This window comes from Lithobates pipiens, unplaced genomic scaffold, assembly GCF_037356315.1.
Source record: "Lithobates pipiens isolate NorthernLeopardFrog02 unplaced genomic scaffold, aLitPip1_a1.2 Scaffold_3, whole genome shotgun sequence".
NCBI classification, from domain to species: domain Eukaryota; kingdom Metazoa; phylum Chordata; class Amphibia; order Anura; family Ranidae; genus Lithobates; species Lithobates pipiens.
In genome coordinates this window covers 17,570,600-17,594,797 of record NW_027507790.1, presented here as the reverse complement: position 1 = coordinate 17,594,797, position 24,198 = coordinate 17,570,600, and the positions used below count along the sequence as shown (strand labels likewise).

At 43.1% G+C, this 24,198-nt stretch overlaps 1 protein-coding gene across 1 annotated transcript in view; it reads left to right on the top strand.

Annotated features, from left to right (window-relative positions):
* The first annotated feature begins 273 nt into the window (after positions 1 to 273).
* Positions 274 to 24,198, top strand: part of GLTP (glycolipid transfer protein) — a 105,793-nt gene continuing 81,868 nt past the window's right edge. The window contains exon 1 of the mRNA XM_077461331.1: positions 274 to 482. Coding sequence (XP_077317457.1) covers positions 380 to 482 — 103 coding nt within the window. The 5' untranslated portion in view covers positions 274 to 379. The remainder of the gene's footprint in view (positions 483 to 24,198) is intronic.

Here is a 24,198-nt window from a genome sequence, read left to right as displayed (position 1 = left end):
TAGCTTGTAAAGTCTGTGGAAAGTCATGGTAAATAATTGATAAGCGAACCTCTCTCTCATCTTAGACTTTATTATTAATTCACTTTCTTGATAGCTGTCACTGCTGTACTGTAGACCGGCACGCCTATTGGCCAGGCTGCTGTCGCCCTCTCGTGATTGGCCAGAAAGCGTTCCATCTTCCTGGCGTGGCCGAGATGATTGGCGTTCCCGCAGCACACGGATTCTATAGACCGAGACGGCCTTTGCAGATTGGACAGGACGCGTGTGGAACGCTCCGCCCCCGGCAGTCAGCTGCACGGGGAGAGAGTTGAGTTGTACAGTTCCGTGTTTGGAGGGGAAGAGGGGAACTTACCGGCGATCAGTGTACAGGGGCTCCAGAATGGCTTTACTCCTCCAGCACCAGTTCAAGGCTTTACCTGCCGACAAGCAGATCGATACGTGTAGTTTCCTGGACACCGTGTCCCATCTGCCTTCCTTCTTCGGTAAGTTGTAGTCTGATCGGTGTCAGAAAGTCATCGCGATACTTTCCATAGGAGAGGCTTCACCGAACCCAGCCGGGGCTTTGTATACTATATTGGAGGGATGACACTGCTAGGCATCGGATGGCCATCATTGCTGCTCTTGACATAAGGAACCCCAGGCTGGCCATACACTATACAATCTGATTGTACGATTTGCAGTTACCAGGCTTCTTTAGAGCTGTAGACTCCTGCACTACATTACAGTTAATGGTAGTTCTTGTACAATCAGATTGTATAGTATAAAATCAGCCCAACGGTGACCATACAGTACATGGTTTGATTAATTATCGATTACTTTCTGATCAGTCTGTTACTATATGAAGGGGATTTCAGTTGATAGTTTGAATAGAATCATAATTTATGATTGCCAGCTATTGATTGCCTCTCTGTCACTATGTAATATCAAAATACGATTGTATTAATGAACAAAGTAAGTCACCGCTGACAATCAATGCAAAACAATCATTTTCTATTCTGGCCAATCAAGTGGCTATTTGCTTGCGGATTTGATTATTTTATTCAAATCCTGTAATGATTGTTGAAAAGGGGGAGTTTTTTTTTAAATAACATGTTATACTTGCCTTCTCTGTGTAATGGTTTTGCACAGAGCCCCGATCCTCCACTTCTTGGGTCCCCCGTCAGTGCTCCTGGCTCCTCCCCCCCCCCCCCCCCCCCCCATAGTGAGCCAGTTGCTATAAGGGCATTCATTCAGGCTCACTCTTGAGCCGCGTTGTGTGTCCATTGACACGCCAGTGCTACAGAATGAATGAATGAATGAATGAAATACTTGTATAGCGCACAATGCAAACGGAATCGCCTCTACTCGCCACAGAAAACTCATTAAGGTAAAAAAACAAAAAACGCTTACCTTTTGAACCACTTATAGTCCAGAACTAATTATTCTTAACAGCTCCAACCACTGTTCTAATTACCCTGTAATATGAGGCTGCATATACTTGCCTATTCCCAGAATGCTCCAGTCTGGTCACATGATCTCCCCAGCAGTCGGCTTCAGGGAGGAGGAAAGAGTGCTGTCAATGGTTGGAATACCCAAGAAGTGATGTCGCCCATAGGCCATTCATTGTTGGTTGTCCCCCCTCTCCCCTGAAGCTGGCCGTGAGAGCCAATCGGGTGATCTGACTTGAATGCCCCCAAAATAGGGAAGTATAAGTAGCTTCCTTCTACAGGGAAGTTAAAAGGGGGTGGGAGCAGTTTTAGGCTTAAGCAAGTCATCCATCATACAATTGTTGGGGGGGGGAGGGAATCATGCGTTTTTTATTTTTTTCCCCCATCAACGCAGTCCGTGTAGATGGGGGAATCCCTCTTGCTGTGCCTTTTTGTATTCTGATAGCGAGAGGTTTCTTATATGTCAGAATACGACCGCCGCAAGTCGTGATTAAAAAAAAAAAAAACAGGCTGATTCTACTGAAGTCGATTGATGGATCCTGCTGAACTTGCTGGATTTTGATTTGTCTATGGCAGTGATGGCGAACCTTGGCACCCCAGATGTTTTGGAACTACATTTCCCATGATGCCCATGCACTCTGTAGTGTAGTTGAGCATCATGGGAAATGTAGTTCCAAAACATCTGGGGTGCCAAGGTTCGCCATCACTGGTCTATGGCCAGCTTTAGTTAGATCCATCCAGACTTCCACTTTAAAGGGTCATTCCACATGATGATGACAATCCGGAATTAGGTTGGGGCTGGTGAGCTGAATAGGCATCCAGGATCTTTTTATCGTGCAAGGACTTCAAGGGTGAGATCTCCCCATCTCTACCTTTTTGGAGTCTCACACATTCTTCTGCATTCTTAGTGGAAAAAATCCTGTACAGATGTTCTTTCCACATCTTTATGGACCAGTTGAACTTTGAGCCATGGGTGGCCTTGTTGGCACCGGTCCTCCTGACATCCTTTTAATCTGAAATTTGTTGGCCAAACAGTGCTTGCATCTGATTTGGTGCAGTCGCTGTTTAGGTGTCCTGATTGCTGTCTTTGCCAGCTGTCGGAATGCAATAGCTTCAGTGGAGATTCCTCCATTCACACTGTTTAGCATGGCTGAATGAGAAAAATCTGTGGCCAACCTTATGGTAGCTATACACTCTTTATTACCTGATTGCTGTGTGATTTGATCAAAGTGAGCACATCTGCAAACACTCAGGTAGCCATAACTTCCATTCCAATTGATTTGGAACCGTTTTTGATTAAAATTGATCAAGCTGAGTCTTATCGGCAAGGGTGGAAAATTATGCAACATTTTGCATCGATTGGCAGCACTGGGATGCTTTTGGTCATGAATTGTATTTCAATTGGGTTATGAGACGTGCAATCAGATCTTCCAGATATTGATCAAAATCCACTCCTCCTCCCCCACCCCCCCCCACATGTGGCATATTGATCAATTGGGTTGTAATTTAAAATCCATTATTTCTTTTGGTAGAGGTCGATTGGAGGAAAAAAAATATAACTTTTTTTTTTTGAAGCATGTCTGGTCAACTTTAAAGTTTCTCCTACCGAGATGGCTGAAGGGCAGACACGGGAAGTTGGGTGCAAAGAGGTGGGTGCAATCTTCACGTGTCGCCATTGGGAGATTTAAAGCAAACTGTCATTAGAGGAACATGGAGGCCATTGTGGACTTCTTTCTGATAATGCTAGTTACCTGGCTGTCACAGTGACCCTCTGATACTTTTAGATGGACCCAATAAAAGGATGAGGAAAAATGCTCTTGACCTTCCTGATATGTGTAATCGTTGTGGGTCAGAAGTTTTGAAGCCAATGGGCCAGCAGCCAGGAAATGAACAGATTCAGAGGTGTGCAATGATAGCCCTTGTCGCTAACAATGCATGAAGATGTATGTTAATGTAACACAAACCTTTCTGTCCATGATGGATTGCAACACTTGTGATCCCTGCTGCTAGTCTACACCTTTTTATTTATGGTGTAGAGCCCTAATCAGCCATGTGAATGAAGATAAAGACTTCCTGGTAATGTCATCATAAAATTACCTTATTTTTTACATCAGTAGGTGTGTGTGTTCTATGCTTTGTATAACTTGCACTCACTGGTGTGTGTTGTGTTGCAACATTGCATCAGGTTGCTTCTACAGATCGCACTGTTGCGCTATTTTTTTTTTTTTTTTTTTTTACCTTTTTATTGAAATATTACAATCCTTACATCTCGTTCAACTTTTATCCATCGCAGTACATTGCACTGTGGTGTACTGTGTCACATTTAAATGCAACCTGTCCTAACACTTTCGACAAACGCCAGTGCAGTGTGTTAGACATAAGGTAAATTGCTTTCTCTGTTCATAATGGGGCTGGTGTGAATGGGCCCTAGAGCTATTTGACATATGTAGCCGCAGGGCAGTAAATAAAAGTGGTTGAGCTGCTAAATCTAACAATGGCTGGAGGGGATTGTATACATGCTGCGACAAAAATAACGCCCCCCCCCCCCCCGTTGGTGTTTTTGCTGGTAGTACCCCCACCGAATGCGACCATTGAAGTGAATGGAGCCGCGCCATTACCAAGCTGCAATGCCGGGGGTTGTGGTATGGGGTTAGAGCAGGAGGTGATGTGTCTCCCAGCTGCCTGTCAAATGCCCTCTGAAAACCTATCGCTTGCAGAAGGTGACACAAGTGTAATTGAGACCTAAAAGTTGTTTTAATGTTAGACTTCTCTTCTAGATCTTACCTTTTGTCTTTTGTCTGATTTCATCCAATGTGATGGTGATAGAAGTTGGCGCATCACCCGATCACAAGACTTTCATTGTGTCAGATGTGGAACAATGTGTTATTGGTGTGTTGGAGTGAATGGTACCGCTGTATTGACTGCACTGTTGTGTCTGGAAATCTCCACAATGTGACAGTCCTTTCTTCTGGTCTGATGACCCCCCCCCCCCCTTTTTTTTTTTTTTTTTTGCGTTTTAATATAAAGTACAAAACAAAGCCTATTGGGCACACATAGAAGAACATTAAAAAATACTAAAAACCGTGCTGAGCACAACTATTTGGTTTGATTTGTTCTATAGAAATCAATGTCATTCCAGTCCATTCTTTTATTTCTAGTAACCTGGGAGGGCCCATACGATTCAGACTCTTTTGCCTTCTAGTACATTAAAGTAGAAATGTCACAGACAATATGTATGCGTTAAATATTTTACCGTCAGCATATTTACTTGTAGAGCTGGAAACCAGTTTGGTCACAGATTACTCCATTGGCAATTATTTGTGTCATTCTGGAATAATTACAATAAACGGTTAAGGTGTATCATTTTAGCTGCTATACTGAGTGATCACATGGACTGGAACAGTTAGGGATGATGATGATGATGATTAGCTTAAAGCAGCCTTTCTCAATCCTTTTTACCTAGGAAGAACCCTTGGAAAAAAAGTTTGAGATTCCGTGAATGGCCCCACAGCCTTCTGGGACCCGTGGGGGGCAGCAGATTTCCACCTGGGTCGATTGATTAGATGATTGGGCAGAAGTGGGAGCGGGTACCTGTCAAAAACAGGCACCCCCCAAAAAAAAGAAAACCTCCAAAAGTAGAAGAGGAGGGGAAGCATGAAAATAGATCTTCCCTTTTTGGGTGAAGTTCTGCTTTAATGTGAAACTTTGTGCTTGCGTGTTTTATTTATTTATTTTTTTTTTTCTGCACAGATGCTCAATTCTGGGGATGTTCCACTTTTTAGTAGCAGATGCAGCATCCTAAAATCACATGGTAAACACAAAAAAAACAACCCCTGCAAGGCAAAGGCATAATGGGCTAGTATGCATATGAAATACTTACCTTAGATCAATGCACCCGTAGTGGTGCCAGCACACTGCTCTGGCCTACCAATTTCCCAGAGTTATTTCCGGGTATCTCGGACTCCGGAGCCGTGATGATGTCACATGCACGCAGGAGCCGCCGGTACAGAAATTGTAATATGAAGGAGAAGGGATCTTACCGCTCCAGGAGCGCACATGCAGGCTGTAAACTGTTCTCTTCGGCTGGGAAGCCACAGGTGCTGGCTATTACCACTAGCAACAGACGAAAAACAGGCTCTGGACTGCCGCACTCTTCAGAAGACCACTTTCTTTTATTGGAAAGTCACATCACAGCTCAACAAAAATGGCAAACAAGGAAAAACAATTTTCTTTGTTTGCTGTGATGTGATTTTCCAATAAAAGAAAGTGGTTTTCTGAAGAGTGCGGCAGTCCAGAGCCTGTTTTTCGCCAGGAGCCGCCGGTAGCGGCACACCAGCTGAAGCAACGGCGCGTACGTTAAAAAAAAAAAAATCTTTGCAGATGACGCCAAGATATGCAGTGGAATAACGTCCTTACAGGATGTCTCCAATTTATAAGTCAAACTCAATGCACTGTGTAATTGGGCGACTATGTGGCAGATGAGGTTTAAAGTTGAGAAATGTAAAGTTATGCACTTGGGGGCTAAGAATATGCATCATACATTTTAGGGGGAGTACAACTGGGGGAATCCATAGTGGAGAAGGAACTGGGGGTTTTGGTAGATCATAAGCTCAATAATAGCATGTAATGCCAAGCTGCGGTTTCCAAAGTGAGCAAAGTCCTTTCCTGTATTAAGAGGGGTAAGGACTCCAGAGAGAGAGAGATATCATTTTGGCCCTGTTCAAATCATTAGTAAGACCTCATCTGGAATATGCAGTTCAGTTTTGGGCACCGGTTCTCAAAAAGGATATCGGGGAACTAGAGAAAGTGCAGAGAAGGGCAACCAAACTAATAAGAGGCATGGAGGAACTCAGCTATGAGGAAAGATTAGAGGAACTGAATTTATTCACTCTTGAGAAGAGGAGATTAAGGGGGGATATGATCAACATGTACAAATACATAAGTCGTCCATATAGTGATCTTGGTGTTGAGTTATTCACTTTAAGGTCATCACAGAGGACAAGGAGGAAATCTTTACGCCTAGAGGGGAAAAAGATTTCATCTCCAAATGCAGAAAGGTTTCTTCACAGTAAGAGCTGTGAAAATGTGGAATAGACTCCCTGCAGAGGTGGTTCTGTCCAGCTCAGTAGATTGCTTCAAAAAAGGCCTGGATTCTTTCCAAAATGTACATAATATAACTGGGTACTAACATTTATAGGTAAAGTTGATCCTGGGAAAATCCGATTGCCCCTCGGGGGGGGTGAAGAAGGATTTTTTTTTTTTTTTTTTTTCCCCTGCTGGAACAAATTGGATCATGCTCTGCTGGGTTTTTTTTTGACTTCCTCTGGATCAACTGGGTATAGGATTGTGTATATGGGATTGTATGGTGTGGTTTTTGTTTGAACTAGATAAACTTATGCCTTTTTTTTTTTTTTTACAACCTATGTAATCTACAAAACTTGTTGATATCAAGCTGACTGACAGATTTTTAAGAACCTTTGCACTATGCTTTGCATCCACACACACTTTTGTGCCTTGAGGCTCACTATGTTAAAGTTGCGTATATTAAAGCCATTTTTTTTTTTTTGTGTATTGCGATGTCTACTTCAGACCATGAGAATTACAATGTATGCTTTTTCTGTTTTACTTTGCTCCAGTTTATGCTAGTTTCCAATAGCTGGCCTCATGTTCCATTTTCAGGGTGGCTCCTTATTCTTGCAGGTTCCTATGGAGCCCTGCTGGAAGTCTACCTTGCTTGCACACTTCTGGGGAGGATTACCGGGGCTTTCCGTCCTCACATTAGCAGTTCAATTCTCAAAGTTAAGCACACGAGTGATGGGACATGTAGTCCCGAGGTATCTAAGCTAATGAATAGTATGAAGCTTATTAGTGCATACTACTCAGCAGGAAGAGACTCGTATATGCCGAAAGCAATCTGCTGGGGAGTCTTTCGCTGGATGAACAGATTGCATTCTAGTACAAAAGTAGCTGTTGTTAAAGAATATGTAAACCCAGAATGTTCAGTTTTCTGATATGTGCCTGCTGTACCATGTACTCCTATGAGAAAGTATCCTGTTCTCTTTGTTTTCCTTCCTTTATGTGAAATCCCTGGTGTTCCTGCCAGTACCTCTGCTCTCCTAATCAAAAACCGACCACACTAGGCATGAGAGCACAGCATGATCAGTTTTGTAGTTGTGCTGAGAACTCTGCCTACTCTCCTCCAGTGGTCAGGCTTGTGCTGACATGCATCCCCCGCCCAGTCTTTGATTGGGAAGACCAGTGTACTGCTGTTTCTCCCCTTCCAGCTCACTGTGCAGAGACAGACCTGTCAGAGTTCTGCTCTGCTCTATGGTGCGATGAGATCCGATGAAAATGGACCTCCCGTACATTTTTATCCGATCCATCAGATGGATGGAAAATGGGGTCACCATCTGTCAGGATTTCAGACGGGATCAGATAGCAGTAGGTGTCAGTGAACATGTCACCGCTGACATCTGCTGCTCGATGGGAGTGAATGGAGGATCCTCCTTCCCCCCTTTTTTTTTTTTTTTAATACACTTGTTGCTTACAAGTTAAAAATCTGTTTATTTTATTTTTTTTGCTAGTAAATAACTTGGAAAATATTTACACTTTGCTACAATGTAGAGTGTTGAGTGTACAGCTTGTATAGGGGGCCCGCGGCGTGGCAATCGTGGATGAGCTGTGTCCCTCGGACACAGCCCATCCCCGATCTGTGGGATTTTCCTCCCCATCGACTGGCAGTGTCCAACCACAGCCGGTAACATGTACTGTGCCGTTATAGGGCGCGTGCAGAGCGCTGATCGGGGATGCGGCTTGTCACCCTGACACAGCCCAACCCCGATCGCAGTAAAGAGCCAATGAAATTGGCTCTTTACCACGTGACCGGCTGTGTCCAATCACAGCCGGTCACAGAATGTAAACAAACCGCGGTAACGAGATGTTACCAGGTTCTTCTCCTCACACACTGATCGTGTGTGAGGAGGAGATTGCTGTAACATCTCGTTACCGCTCAGTGTACACCAACACACACTGATTACCCCCCCATAAAGAGGACCTGTCATCACCCATCCCAGCCCGCCTGAGTACCTGTCACCAGCCCGTCGGAGTATCCGAGTACCTATTTGCAGCCCATGCCTCATAGAATACACATTGGGGTGTTTGCTTTCCAAAATGGGGTCATTTTGTGGGTAATTCTATTGTCCTGGTGCTCCAGGACCTTCAAAAGTGTGATAGGTAGGAACGAAATGAGATGTGTAATTTATTTTATGCTCCTAGAATGCCTAAAGGTACCACTTCCATGTTGGACCTCTGTATATGGCCAGGCTGTGTAAAAGTCTCACACATGTGGTATCACAATACTCAGGAGGAGTAGCAGAATGTGTTTTGGGGTGTAATTTTTGCTATATACATGCTATGTGTTAGAAATATCTTATAAATGGACAACTTTGTTTTCTGAAGACTTGTGTAAAAAAAAAAAATTAACCGCTCAAAAGACTTATAATGCTTCATAGAATATACTTTGGGGTGTTTGTTTTCCAAAATGGGGTCATTTTGTGGGTAATTCCATTGTCCTGGTGCTCCAGGGCCTTCACAAATTTAATAGGTCGTTAGGAAATTAGAGGTGTCATTTATGCTCCTAGAACCCCTTACGGTGCTCCCTTCATTTTGGACTTCTCTGTGTGGCCAGCCTGTGTAAAAGTCCCACACATGTGGTATCGCCATACTCGGGAAGAGTTGCAGAATGTATTTTGGGGTGTAATTGGAAGTATGCATATGCTGTGTATGAGAAATAACTTGTTTGTTTTTTTACAAAATTGTCATAATTTTTTTCTTTTTCCCAAGAATTGTGGGAAAAATTACAACTTCAAAAAACTCACCATGCCTCTTACTAAATACCTTGGACTGTCTACTTTTCAAAAATTGGGTCATTTGGGGGGTATTTGTACTTTCCTGACATTTCAGGGCCTCAAGAAATGAGATAGGCCGTCAGTGCATCAGATGTGATCAATTTTCAATGATTTACACCATAGCTTGTAGACTCTATAACTTTCAAAGAGACTAAATAATATCCACTAATTTTGGTTTATTTTTACCAAAGAGATGTAGCCATATACATTTTTGGCCCAAATTTATGAACAAAAATTACTTATTTGCAAAATTTTATCATAGAAACTAAAAAAAAGTGTGGTTTTTGTTTTTCAAAATTTTCGCTCTTTTTTTCACTTATGCCACAAAAAAAAAAAAAAACCCTGTGGTGATTAAATACCACCCAAAGAAAGCTCTGTTTGTATGGAAAAAATGATAAAAATTTTGTTTGGGTACAGTGTTGCATGACTGAGTAACTGGCATTCAAAGTGTGAGAGCGCTGAAAGCTAAAAATTGGTCTGGTAAGGAAGCTGTGTTAATGTCCAAACCACTGGCAACAAAAGTGAGTACACCCCTAAGGGAAAAATGTCTAAATTGGCCCCAATTAGCCATTTTCCATCCCCGGTGTCATGAGACTTATGTCGCGTACACACAACTGGTCTTTCCGTCAGACTAGGTCCAACGGAGTTCTGACCGACTTTCCGAACGGACTTGGCCACACATGAACGGACTAAGTCCGTTCCTTTTGAACGTGATGATGTAAGACGGGACAAAAAAAAAAAAAGTACAGACTAATGGTTTTCCCAATAGGAATTAATTTAAACATGTTCTATTTCTAGGTCAGTCTGATGATGATAATAAAAAAAAAAAATAATAAAAAAAAAAAAAAAAAATATATATATATATATATATATATATATATATATATATATATATATATATATATATATATATATATATATATATATATATATATATATATATATATATATATATATATATATGTATATATATATATATATGTATATGTATGTGTGTGTGTGTGTGTGTGTGTGTGTATATATATATATATATATATATATATATATATATATATATATATATATATATATATATATGTATGTGTATATGAAAAGCGATCGTCGGATTAGCTCACACATGATCGGATTGTCCGGACTTATTCCGTCTGACCTAGTCAGCCGGAAAGTCTGGTCGTATGTACGTGGCATTAGTGTTACAAGGTTTCGGGTATGGAGCAGGTGTGTTAAATTTGGTGTTATAAATCTCACTCTCTCATACTGGTCACTGGAAGTTCAACGTGGCACCTCATGGCAACTATCTGAGGATCTGGGAAAAAAAATATTCTCTACATAAAAAGGGCCTAGGCTCTAAGAAGATTGCCAAGACCCTGAAACTGAGCTGCAGCATGGTGGCCAAGACCATACAGCGATTTAACAGGACAGGTTCCACTCAGAACAGGCCTCACCATGTGTAATGCTTTGCGTCTATTAAGTTCTTGTGGTAAAACCAAGGAAGCTTAGACTTCTGAAGTGTATCATTGCTTTACTAAACAGGGAAAAATCTGCACATACAAACTGTAGGCTGCACAATACAACAAAAGTTATAGCTTCCAAAAATATGCCTACACATATAAGCATGTACAATTTGTACACATTAAGTAAACCAAACAATTACTCAACTAAGGGGTCAAGATGTTCTCCAGCTCCTTGCATCCATGTCTTCCATTTTTGTCCTCCCAAAAACCATCTGTTCTCCCAAACACATGTTTCTTACAAATTCTCCCCAAGTCCTTCCCACCCATTTCCTGCATACACCAACTTCCTGCAAAGAACATCCTGTCTCAGTTATTTAAATATCAATGGAGGGGGAAGGGCCTCTGTAAACATATGCTGTTACTAAACCTAACTGTATATTATTGCAATAAAGTCACTATACAAATGGCCATAGCAACACACTATGGTCGACCAAAGAAGTTGAGTGTACATGCTCAGCGTCATGTCCAGAGGTTGTCTTTGGGAAACAGACATATGAGGGCTGCCATCATTACTGCAGAGGTTGAAGGGGTGGGGGGGTCAGCCTGTCGGTGCTCGGATCATACACTGCATCATGGTCTACATGGCTGTTGTCCCAGAAGGAAGCCTCTTCTAAAGATGATGCACAAGAAAGCCCGCAAACAGTTTGCTGAAGACAAGCAGACCAAGGACATGGATTACTGGAACCATGTCCTGTGGTCTGATGAGACCAAGATAAACTTATTTGGTTTAGATGGTGTGAAGTGTGTGTGGCAGCAACCAGATGATGAGTACAAAGAAAAGTGTCTTGCCTGGTGGTGGGTGCGTCATGGTCTAGGGCTGCATGAGTGCTGCCGGAACTGGGGAGCTGCAGTTCATTGAGGGAACCATGAATGCCAACATGTACTGTGACATACTGAAGCTGAGCATGAGTTCCCCTCCCTTCGGAGACTGGGCTGCAGGGCAGTATAACAACCCTAAACACACCTCCAAGATGACCACTGCCTTGCTAAAGAAGCTGAGGGTAAAGGTGATGGATTTGGCCAAGCATGTCTCCAGACCTACACCCTATGGTGCATCCTCAAACGGAAGGTGGAAGAGCGCAAGGTCTCTAACATCCACCAGCTCAGTGATATCGTCATGGAGGAGTGGAAGAGGACTCCTGTGAAGCTCTGGTAAACTCCATGCCCAAGAGGGATAAGGCAGTGCTGTAAAATAATGGTGGCCACACAAAATATTGACGCTGACAAATATTGACACTTAGGGCTCAATTTGGACATTTTCACTTATATTCAAGGTTTTGACAATAATGGCTGTGTGTTGAGTTATTTTGAGGGGTCAGCAAATGCACACTGTTAGCCAAGCTTTACACTCACTACTTCATGTTGTAGCAAAGTGTAACTTCAGTGTTGTCCCATGAAAAGATAGAATAAAATATTTACAAAAATGTGAGGGGTGTACTCATTTTTTTGTGAGATAATGTGTGTGTGTTTGTGTATCGATTTAGATATCTTTTTAGCTGCAATAACCTCGGTATTTTCAACAACGGTGGGTGTTGTGTGCTTTAAGATGAAAGTGGCCTCCGCAGTGGTTTTACCACGAGATCACTTTTATCAGGGGTGAGATAAGGCCACTCGGGCATTGAGCGTCACTCCCTCTGAGGGCCTCTCTCCTCTCTGAGACATGGAGCTGAGTGAGGGAAAGAGCCCCCCGCTCGGCCATAAGCAACGTCAAACTTCACTTCCGCCCAATAGTCTTGAAATGGAAAAAATGTTTTTATTGCATTTTAGTGTAAATGTGAGATCTTTTTGACACCCTGATCTCACATTTTAAGAGGTCCTGTCATGCTACTTTCTCATTCTTTTCTATTACAAGGGATGTTTACATTCCTTTTAATAGGAATAATAGTATCTCAAAACAACTTCCCGCCGAGTTCGCGCACAGAAGCGAACACATACGTAAATCACACATCACCGCGATTGTTAGAGCGAGAGCAATAATTCTAGCACAAGACCTCCTCTGTAACTCAAAACTGGTAACCTGTAGAAATTTTTCAACGTCGCCTATGAATATTTTTACATTTGTTGCCATTCCATGAGCAGGTGCAATTTTGAAGCATGACATGTTGAGTATCAATTTACTGACGTCATTGGGCGTGCTTGGGCCCCACCCACTAGAGCTGTGAGCTGAGAGAGAGCGCCCGGAGAGGAGCTTTATATAGGTAATGATCCGCAGAGATATATATATACGGTATATATATATATTATATAATTATTATTTTTTTTCCCATGACACAGGGACACTTATGATGGGACAGACCATTTCGTAGAAGTGGATGAACAACCACTTTAAGCTAGTCCCAAGCAGATATCTTTTCAAAGATTGCCTAATGTTGGAACATAAATGGCATATTAGTGAAGGAAACTGCTGACCTGCATAATGGCCCAATAAAACAGACAATCTGAATGTTGGAAATTTTTCTTTTGCATAATATGTCCCTGTTTGGTGATCGCACACTGTTGGGTATTAACTGCTGGTCAGCACAGAAGCAGATATCCGCTAATGCATGGCAGCCTGTACTCACCCAGCACTCAAGAATGAGGGCTACAATGGGTACACCAGCATTACTCATTAATAATCTTTCATGAAGCTTTATTTTAATAGATTTTTATTTTTACTCCAAAAGTCTATCTAATAGTTTTCTATTTAAAGCGGAGGTCCACCCTAAAGTGGACCTTCCGCTCATCGGAACCCTCCCCCCCTCCGGTGCCACAATCGGCACCTTTCAGGGGGGAGGGGGGTGCAGTTACCTGGATAATCCAGGTAACTGCACCCACTTCCGGGATAGCTATCTGCGGAAAGGGGCGTAACGTACGCCCCTTTCCGCAAGTGCCCGCCCCTTCCCGCAAGTGCCCCGCTGCCTGCTGGGAAACACACAGATCCCAGAGGCAGCGGGGAGCGTCCTTATTGCGCAGCGCGATTCACGCATGCGCAGTAGGGAACCGGGAAATGAAGCCGAAAGGCTCCATTTCCTGATTCCCATACCCAAGATGGCGGCGGCAGGACCCGACGGGCGACCTAGAGATCGGCTTCGGGTGCCGACATCGCGGGCGCGCTGGACAGTTAAGTGTCACTATTTTAAAAGTCAGCAGCTGCAGTATTTGTAGCTGCTGGCTTTAAAAAAAAAAAAAAAAAAAAAAAAAAAAACGCGGAGTCCCGGTGGACTCCCGCTTTAAGATGCATTAATAATTTAATTTATTCAGCAAAAGCATTATAAGCTTAGTTATGTAGCACAAGGCTGTATATTCTGGAATATTTTCATTTTTGGTAAACTCATTCAGTAAATCGAAGCTCGATAAGATGACATGCAATTTTTGTGTGTTTTTTATTTATTTTTTATTTTTTTATTTTTTTTATTAAATTTATATGGGTAGTCCTCCAACTATGTGTGATTAACCTAAAATCTGGTCTGATATTGCTGTTTTTACTAACCTGACAGCTTATTAATGGGAAAACTTCATTTTGTTTGCAAATAAAGATTTGAACTACCAGCAAGAATAAGTCCTTACATTTTAAAGAGCACCTGTCATTTCAGATCCATTATGGCAGCACCTGTTAGCGGGCATCCACTCAACTGCTGCCACCACATCCCTCACCTTGTTGTGCCACTTTCATTAAAGTGAATGGGACTGTCGGGGAGTCAATAGCGGATCGGAGGAGGAGGAGGAGCTGTGGGACAGATGACAGTTGCTCTTTAAAAAAATTATGATTTAAATCAAGCCTATTTACTAGTGATTTAAGTCAAATCCACCCTGACAGATTCACAGTAATACAGTACTTTGATTCTCAACTATTTACTGCCTTAGTCACTATGCCTATAATGGCTGGGTCATCCCTTTTTATTACTATCCAAATTTATTGCACAACTTCCTTTTGTAGGCACAACTCCCACAACCTGTATAACTGGCACATTAATAATGTAAAGGCATATATAATAATATATAAAAAAAATAATGTAAAGGAATATAGTCGATCCAAAGCCTAAATGACGTCCGGTGACAGTGGGTGCCATGTGAATGTGAGCAATGTGCTACCCATGCCTATAGACATTCTTCGCTAAGGCTAAAGGACGCTACACAGAATTCCATTGTATTTACTGGATTAGAGAAAAAAAAAAGTACAATCCAGCAGGAGGGGAACTAGTCATCCATTACTATACAGAGGACAATGGTATGTCCGTGTTTGGAAGAAGATTCTCTTTAGAAACTGATAAGCTGTGTAATGTTTTACTGCATAGGTAATTAAAGTGGATGTAAACCCAATGTCATCCTTTTCTAAACTACTGCAATATTGGTTATCTAGAAGGATATAGATGCCTCCTGCATGTATTCTTACCTGTCAAATGTCTCCCCTCTGTCTGTTATGAGACCTGAAAAACTTCAGATTCGGTGGGTGGGGATGTGATGTCAGTAGACTCCCCGCCTACCTCTACACTCCCCTTATCAATATGCATTTTCTCCTGTGTATTTCTTACACTGAACTTCTGCTATGATCTCTACATCCAGTCAAAACCCAGAAAAGTCCCCACATGACTACAGCATGCCCAGTCATGCTGAGGTGGGGAACAGCCAATCCTTGCAGAACAGCAGAAGAAAGGAGTGGGGGGAATTAAAAAACAAAGCATGTCTCTTAGGCTAGTGCACGAGATAAGTAAATCACCTGTCACTCACATCAAGGGGGAGCATTTGACAACGTTTTTCTGTTTGTCAAGATTTATCTCACTGAACAATAAAAGAGGATTGTTCAGAGATGGGTTAACTCTTTGTGGCAAGACTGGGCTCAAATGATAGGAAATCGTATACTCTACATTATGACACAAAAACAAAAAAAAAATTTGGGTTTAGATCCACTTTAATGGCAACTACATGGACATCTTCCTCATTATATGGGGGAAAGACTGTTTTTCAACTTTTAGGGATTTGATTGCCAGTGCAGTCCCTCTCCATAGAAGAAGCACCGGTCGCTTACCGGAAATATTGGACTTGTGCAGGTATTACACCTGTTGAGTCAAACAAGCTTTAAAAGATGACCAGAAGGTTCATGCTCACTGTATGGACACGACCCTCAGTTCCTATGAAACAATACCACTTCAGTCCTACATCCATCCGACTTTTTCATTCAAATGGATGTACTATTTCACAGTTAGCACTGCGATCTGCGGACCAATCTGGGGGTGTCATTACCTTTTACTTCGCAGATGTCAGTGTGAACCGCCGGTGATTTGTGTGCGATGCAGGAACCCGCACAGGAATTGCGTTTGTTCCCACATCGCACAGGGTAAATGCAGTTTTGACTGGTGCAACGCATTGGAAAAGCATCTGCCACATGAGTATAATAACCCCAATGCCACAGAAAATATACACAATGCCTTGTTAGGCCCCTTTCGCACTTGTTCGACTTTGGACATCAGAGTTGCATGACAAGTCATACCCCATGATAGCGGTTCGTATCTGTGCGACTAAAGAGAGTTGAGGCCATAGACCTCAAGTTTACACAGGCATTCCCTGAAATCCACCCAACTTTTAAAGTCACGGCAGTGTGAAAGGGGCCTAAGCCACACAAGAATGCTTTAGGAACAGAACATTTTAATATATATATATATATATTATAATTATTTTTTTTTTTTTATCTTGTTAAACCGTATCAAACAGCAGGCATTGACAAAAGTACATCTATGTATGGTGCATCATGCTGTCTTAATGAAGGGGGGGGAGGCCAGGGGATAGCCTAGTTATCACCTGTTTAGTCATGTCCAATCAATGATTTTTTTTTTTTTTTTTTTCCCTTTCCTGTAATGCTAAACAGAATTTGCAGGTTACATTGTACAATGGAGAGTGGACATCGGTAAATGGTCCTTTTATTGTCTCTATCAGACATCAGGAAGACCTACTTGGCAACTGCTAGTCTACATGTATTTTTATCTTCTCTCTCTCCTTCTTCTTTTTTTTTTTTTTTTTTTTGTGGGGGGGGATGTTTCAAAATTTCTAGTTCTGTGACAGTTTTTTGAATGCAATCTGTGGTAGCTTTCTATACCTGTGACCTTTGTACTCTCTGGCCTATGCAAGGTAATATCCGCTGTGTAAAGTTCATGAGTTCTTAGATGATATTCTGGCACAGCAGCAGTATATTTGAGTAGCGATTGCTACAATTGCAGCTCTGATGCATCAGGATTGGTTATGTACCGTCAACTTTAACCATTTTTTAAGCTTAGTTCCAGGATCCCACTTTTTTTTTTTTTTTTTTTTTTAATATGGTCTACTGAAGCTGTTCCCTGCTTATTCCTTTTACCTAAGGAATGATTCTCTGTTGCCTGATCTGCTGTGCCAGAGCCCTGGTAAGAAATGTGTTCCATGGTGGGCAGCACAGTGGCTAAGTGGTTAGCACTTCCACCTGGCAGGACTAGGTTTGTCTTTTTCGAATCGCAACCACAACAACCGGGTACTCCGGTTTCCTCCCACCCTCCAAAGACATGCTGGTAGGTGAATTGGCCCTAGTAAGTGTATGTATAAATGTGAGTTTGGGACCTGTTTGATTGAGGGCAGGGACTGATGTGTATATACAATATACAGGAAAGTGTTGCGTAAATTGACGGCGCTAAATAAGTATCTGTAATGGGGGGGGGGGGGGAGAGTTATGAATCACCAGGTCGGAACACTGTCACATGAAGCTGGGGAGAAGGAACAACTTGGCACTATGCATGTTTTCAGCCTTGAGTTAATTAAAACTTGTTTAGGTATTCCCGTGTGCTTTGATTACATAGTACAGGGGTTCTTGGACCCTTAACGCCTTTTACCCCTCAGTAACCCACATGTGCAGTGGCAAAAAGCTGGGCTGGCATTGTTTGTGTGGAGAACGGTGTCCAAAACGCTGGCTTCTGATCATGTGACAGCCAATCACATTGGTCACATGATTGTCAATCCTTTCCACCTCCCTGGACGTTAACTTTTTTAAAGGGGATGCCAGGGACAGCAGCACAAAGACCAAGCTGCCAAAAATGATTCTCCTCCCTGAGAAAACATTGGTAGCCAGCAGCACTGGCTTCCGATCACGTGACCATTATGACAGCCAATCAGTGGTCACGTGATCACTGTATCTTCCCGCCACCATGTGCGTTAAGAGGTTGTAAACCTCCACAAAAAAATTCACAAAATATAAATCTTCAAGACAAAGGCATAGTGAGCTAGTATGCATCGCATTACTAGCTAATTATGAAATACTTCCCTTTAGAATGATGCCCTGCAGTGCACTCCAGCGCACTCCAGTCCCATGGCTGGCATCTTTCCCGGTGTTACTTGTGGGCATTCCTTGCTGTGATTGGCAGGAGCTGCGATGATGTCACTCCCACACATGTACGCGGGTGCTGCCGGTCACGGCAAGGATCCTGAAGAAACGGCACGAGCGGGCTGTTCCTCTGGTGCGCATGTAGCGATGGCATCGGCAGCAGCGTAATATAGTAAATATCTCCTATATTCCTTCTACTATAGGCTTGCCTGTAGGTACAATTAAAGAGGAAGACTTCCTTTTTTCCTTTCCTTGCATGTCCCTCTCGGATCTACAGCGACTGCACTTCCAAGTGCAATTTCAAGTGCACTTTGCACTTGTAGTTTGCACGTGTAGTGCAAAGTGGATTTGCCTTTAGTAAATAACCTCCACAATCTCCATAAAATAAATAACATAAATTCACTGCATGGAAAGTTTGTGTTTAGGTGAATATTTCAGGGGAGGAGGTCCATAGCTTTCATCAGATTCTTTAAAGGGCCTGTGACTCAAAAAAATATTAAGAACCACTGAACTGATAAACAAAGGGTGGCATGATAATAAACGGGCTCTTTGGAGTACACAGCCTGGAAGTTAAAGCAGAACTAAAACTGCCTATACTCACCCTACCGTCCAGATCAGCTCAACATAAGGGTATGCGAAGAATGTACACTTACCTGTGCATGAAGGAGGGGTAGGAAAGTTATCACAGATTACACATGATTTATTGCAGAGCAAGGAGTTTATAATACACTTGATACTTTTTATTATTATTATTTTTTTTTTTCAAATAACGTTTTATTGAGATTATCATACAACAACTGAACACAGCCTAAGTATTGTGACACGCAAGCAATGTCAGGGCAAAAGTTTAACCAGTTTATACTTGGTGTCAGCAAAGAGCATTCTATGTAGTAAGGACTCTGTTCTGCACATTGCATATAGCAGTGATGATGAACCTCGGCACCCCAGATGTTTTGGAACTACTTTTCCCATGATGCTCATGCTCTCTGCAGTGTAGCTGAGCATCATGGTAAATCTAGTTCCAAAACATCTGGGGTGCCGAGGTTCACCATCACTGGCATATAGTTTCAGTTTTTAACCACTGCGCGCCCGCACTATAGCCAAAAGATGGCTGCAGCACGGATTCTATCTGCCGGGAGGCCGTCCCTGGACGTCCTCCTTTTAACTTCCACTCTGCACGCCGCTGCGGGCACGCATTGGGGAAGTTCTGTGCTGGCCGTGACACAGCCAGACACAGATCGATGTAAACGGCCAATCACAGCGGCCGTTTACAGCATGATCGGTGTGCCCAATGATAGATGATCTGATATGTAAACATATCAGATCATCTCTCATCGCCGGCTTTCCCTCCTCACACAGACAGTGTGTGAGGAGGGAGATATGAACCGCTGCAGAGATGCAGCGGTTAGTGTAAAAAAAAAAAAAAAAAAAAAAAAAATAGAAAATAAAGTGCCCATCTGCCCCCACTGCCACCTGTCAGTGCCATGTGTCCCCAGTGCCACATAGTAGCATGTCACGTCCATCAATGGCAGGTATCAGTGCCAGGTATTAGTGGCATCTGTCATCAGTGCCACGTCGGTGTCACGTGTCATTGTCCTGGTGCTTCAGGGCCTTCAAAAGTGTATTTTATGCTCCTAAAACACGTGATGGCGCTCCCTGCATGTTGGGCCTCTCTATGTGGTCAGGCTGTGGAAAAGTCCCACACGTGGTATTGTAATACCCAGGAGGAGTAGCAGAATTTATTTTGGGGCATTATTTGTGGTATACACATGCCACGTGAAAGAAATAACCTATTACAATGACAATTGTGTGGAAAAAATTTAAATAAAATAAAAAATCTTCATTTTGCAAAGACTTGTGGGAAAAAATGACATCAAAAAGCTCACCATGCCTCTTACTAAATACCTTGGAATGTCTACTTTCAAAAAAGGGGTCATTTGGGGGGTATTTGTACTTTCCTGGCAAGAAATGAGATCGGCCACCAGTACATCGGATGTGATTTTTCCCCCCCCCCCCCCTTTTTTTTTTTTTTTTTTTTTTTTTTTTTTTTTGATTTGCACCACAGCTTGTAGACTCTCTAACTTTCACAAAGACCAAATAATATCCACTAATTTGGGTTATTTTTACCAAAGATGTGTAGCAGTATAAATTGTGGCTAAAATTTTGCAAAATTGTTTATCTATTAAATGTTTTTTTTTTCAAAATGTTCCTTATTTCTTTTCATTTATAGTGCAAAAAATAAAAACCCCAGAGGTGATCAAATACCACCAAAAGAAAGCTCTATTTGTGGGGGAAAAAAAGGACAAAAAATTCATTTGGGTACAGTGTTGCATGACAGTAATTGTCATTCAAAGTGTAAGAGCACCGAAAATTGGTCTGGGCAGGAGGGGTGTTTAAGTGCCCAGTAGGCAAGTGGTTAAGTGTGATCTGCCATCGTCGGTCTCCGGATAGAAGAAGATCAGAAAAAAATAAAAGCAGCAGAGAGCAAGACATACAGATTAGAGATAAAAGGAGGGGGGTGGAAGGTAAGGGTCCATCTCTCGGCTCAAGGTCGGGGCCTCATGGCGATGCCATTCCTCCGAGACCATATTATGCATTTCCAGCCTATCTTGTAGTCTAGCTGTCCTCTTCTCCATGATTTCTTCATCTTTTTTTTTTCTAGCATATAGGTCCTCCTGGGAGGGGGGAGTCTGACGCTTCCAATGGAGAACAATCGGGCAGCTGTGAGGACATGTTTTAATAATTATTTGGATGGTTTGGAGATCCGTAGAGGTGAGACCCCCAGTAGGAATAATTTTGGGGACAGGGGAACCTGCACTCCCAGAAGGCGGGATAGCAGGAGCTGTGTTTCTGCCCAAAATGGTATGATCTTGGGACAGTTCCAGTATATATGGAAGAGGGAGCCCCGTCTCCCTGGAAGTGCCAGCATCTATCTGAGGAGGAGGGATAGATGGCATGAAGTATAGCTGCCGTCAGATACCAAAAGTATAAGGTCTTGTATGCGCTCTCCTTGTATAGAGTACAGTAAGAGCTTTTTGCTGCCTGGGACCAGATCGTCTGCCATGTTGCTTCCGGAATTTCCTCTTCCCAGCACCTTCTCCCATCGGAGCATGTACGCGTGCTTGCCCTGATTGGCAATAGAATAGGAGTTGAGCAGCCGATAGATATCGGGCCTCGGCGTGCTGTTCCTTTTAAAATGATGCTCTCAAAGGGTGACAGCGCTGAGAATTGAAGGCTCTGTGCAATGGATTGGGTGTAGTGCCTTATTTGCAGATAACCATAGAATACCTGGTGAGCTAAGTCATATTTTATTTCAAGTTGGGTGAAAGATAACAATTAGCGTGATCTAGGATCCACCAGGTGACCGATGTGAAAAAGATTCTACGCCAAGGAAGAGACCTCTGACATATAAGGCCGTCAGGCATTTCAGGGTTGTATATAAAAAGGAGGTATGCAGAAATTTCTCTGAGCTGAGCCCGTGAATGCAGGAGAGTTTTCGCCAGAGCGACCTAAGTAAGGCCATCGACCCCAGGAGTCTCTCCGTGTCCATCTTCGCACTCCAGAGTAAACTATTTGGGTGTGTGGGCGCTAGCCAGATCTTCTCTATTTCCATCCATTTGTTATACACCCTTTGGGGGAACCAGGAAGTGATTGCTTGTAATTGAGTTGCCTGGTAATAATTTGCCAGGTCAGAGAACACCAGACCCCTGTCTAGTCTGGAGGCCACCAGTACTGAGCGGGGTATCCTGTGTTTCCTGTAGTTCCAGACAAAGCATATCAAATCTGCTTGGAGTGTCCTCAGTTGTCCATAAGGGACTGGGATGGGAATTGTCTGGAACAGATACAGGAGTTTGGGGAGGATAGTCATCTTTATCGATGCCACTCTACCCAAGAGAGAAATGTGGTGGGTTTTCCATTTCTGTAGGAGGTCTCGTGTATATATCAGAAGAGCGGGGGGGGTGGAGTTTGCTTGATATAAGGATGGTTTAAGTTGGACTCCTACGTATTTCAGGGCTGTCGTTTTCCAATGGTATGGGAAGAATTGCTGTAGATGTTGCGCTTCCGTGTTCGGTATGTTAATTGGGAGTGCCTCTGATTCGGTTGTTAATTTTGTAGCCAGAGAGGGTCTTGTACATATGCAGCTCGGCATGCTGATTGGGCAGAGATATCCTAGACTGGGTGAGAGTGAGTATAATGTCGTCCGCGAATAATGCTAGTTTGAATTCCCTTCCTCTAACCCAGGGATATGCAATTAGGGGACCTCCAGCTGTTGCAGAACTACAATTCCCATGAAGCATAGCAAGACTCTGACAGCCGCAAGCATGACACCCAGAGGCAGAGGCATGATGGGATTTGTAGTTTTGCAGCAGCTGGAGGTCCACTAATTGCATTACCCTGCTCTAACCGATATACCCCAGATGTTTAGGTTTTCACTAATGGTTGCCGCTCAACGCACAGTGCGAATAGTAGAGGGGAAAGCGGTCATCCCTGGCAGGTCCCGTTCGCTATCGGGAAGGTGGGAGAGAGAGCAAAGGGCATCTTATCTTGGGAGGTAGGTTATAGGTTTTGTATTGCCGCAGAAAGGGTCCCTGGAATCCCATGTATTTTAGCGTGGCAAGCGGGAAAGGCCACCCAAGGCGGTCAAAGGCCTTTTCCGCATTCAGGACCAAGGATGCCTGACCTTCCCTGTTCGCCACTTCTATCAGGTCAATGACCCGTCTGGTGTTATCCCCCGCTTGGTGGAGGGGGACAAAGCCCACCGACGGCAATATCTCGTTTAGACGCATTGATAAGTGTTGCGTAAATAATTTTAAGGTCCGAGTTCAGGAGTGCAATGGGCCTGTAGTTCGAGCATAGAGAGAGGTCTTTGTCAGGTTTTGGGATTAGTGTGAGGAATGATCTCTGCATGTCTGAGGGTATGGCCATTTGTTGGAGGAAGGCATTAAAGAGTTTACACATGTGCGGTAGTAAGATGGGGAGAAAGGTCTTGTAATACTCGTAGGGGAGGCCAATCTGGTCCTGGGGATTTGCGTGTAGGCATAGTTTTGATAGCGGAGGTAAGTTCTTCCTCACCTAGTGATCTGTCTAAAGCGTTTTGAGTTTCTAGAGGTTCTAGTTTGGGTATGTTTTGGGGTCCACTGTGTGACGGTCATACACTGAGGAGTGGGACAGATTAAAGTCACCACCAACTATCAGGCATTCGCTGGGTATTCGGAACAACCGTGCGAATACTTTAGTGAGGAAGTTAATCTGGTGAGTGTTCGAGTCTGCCATCGACCGTGGAGTATAATATAGTGTCCTTTCGGGTCTCTGTAGGACTCCGAGCATTGGAAAGGTGAGCCATGCCTGAAGAGGATGGCTATTCCTGCTCGTTTACGGGGATTGAACGCCTGATAAATTTAGGGGTAGTGTCTAGAGGTGAACGCAAAGGAGTCTCCCTTGTTTAAAATTAGTCTGCTGGATCATAATTGATTATATCAGCTCTGGAGTGCCTGAATTTGGTTAGGGCCAGATGTCTCTTCCTATTAGAGTTCAGCCCATGTACATTTAATGACATTACCTTAGCCATGATGATGGATATGTGCAAGAACAAAGGTACTTATCTGGTCCAGCTGTCGGGGAGCCACGACTCCGGATCGTGGAGATTTCCATGAGCCGAGAGAAGGTTAGGTTGGTTGCCAGAGGTTCAGGTGGAGCCGGAGGGAGGGTAGGAGAAGGGAGGGTGGGGGTAGAGAGAAAAGAGACAGGTTAGTGTAATGCATAATAAAAATTGCAAACATTTGTGTGTATATATATTCTGCATGGCCTGCAAAACGCAGGAGTAAGTAAGTTCCAATAAGTCCGTCCGGCTAGAATTTAAAACGGGCCGGGAGGACATAAGGAAGTGTTGCAGCAGTAGTTTAGTAACTTGTAAGAAATAACAAAAAAAGTTTCAAAGGAACTCTAGGGGTAAACTACGAGGGGTCCAGTGAGCGGAAGATCAACCACTCTCAGATCTTCAACCAGAAGTGCCCAGTATTCTGTACAGGGAA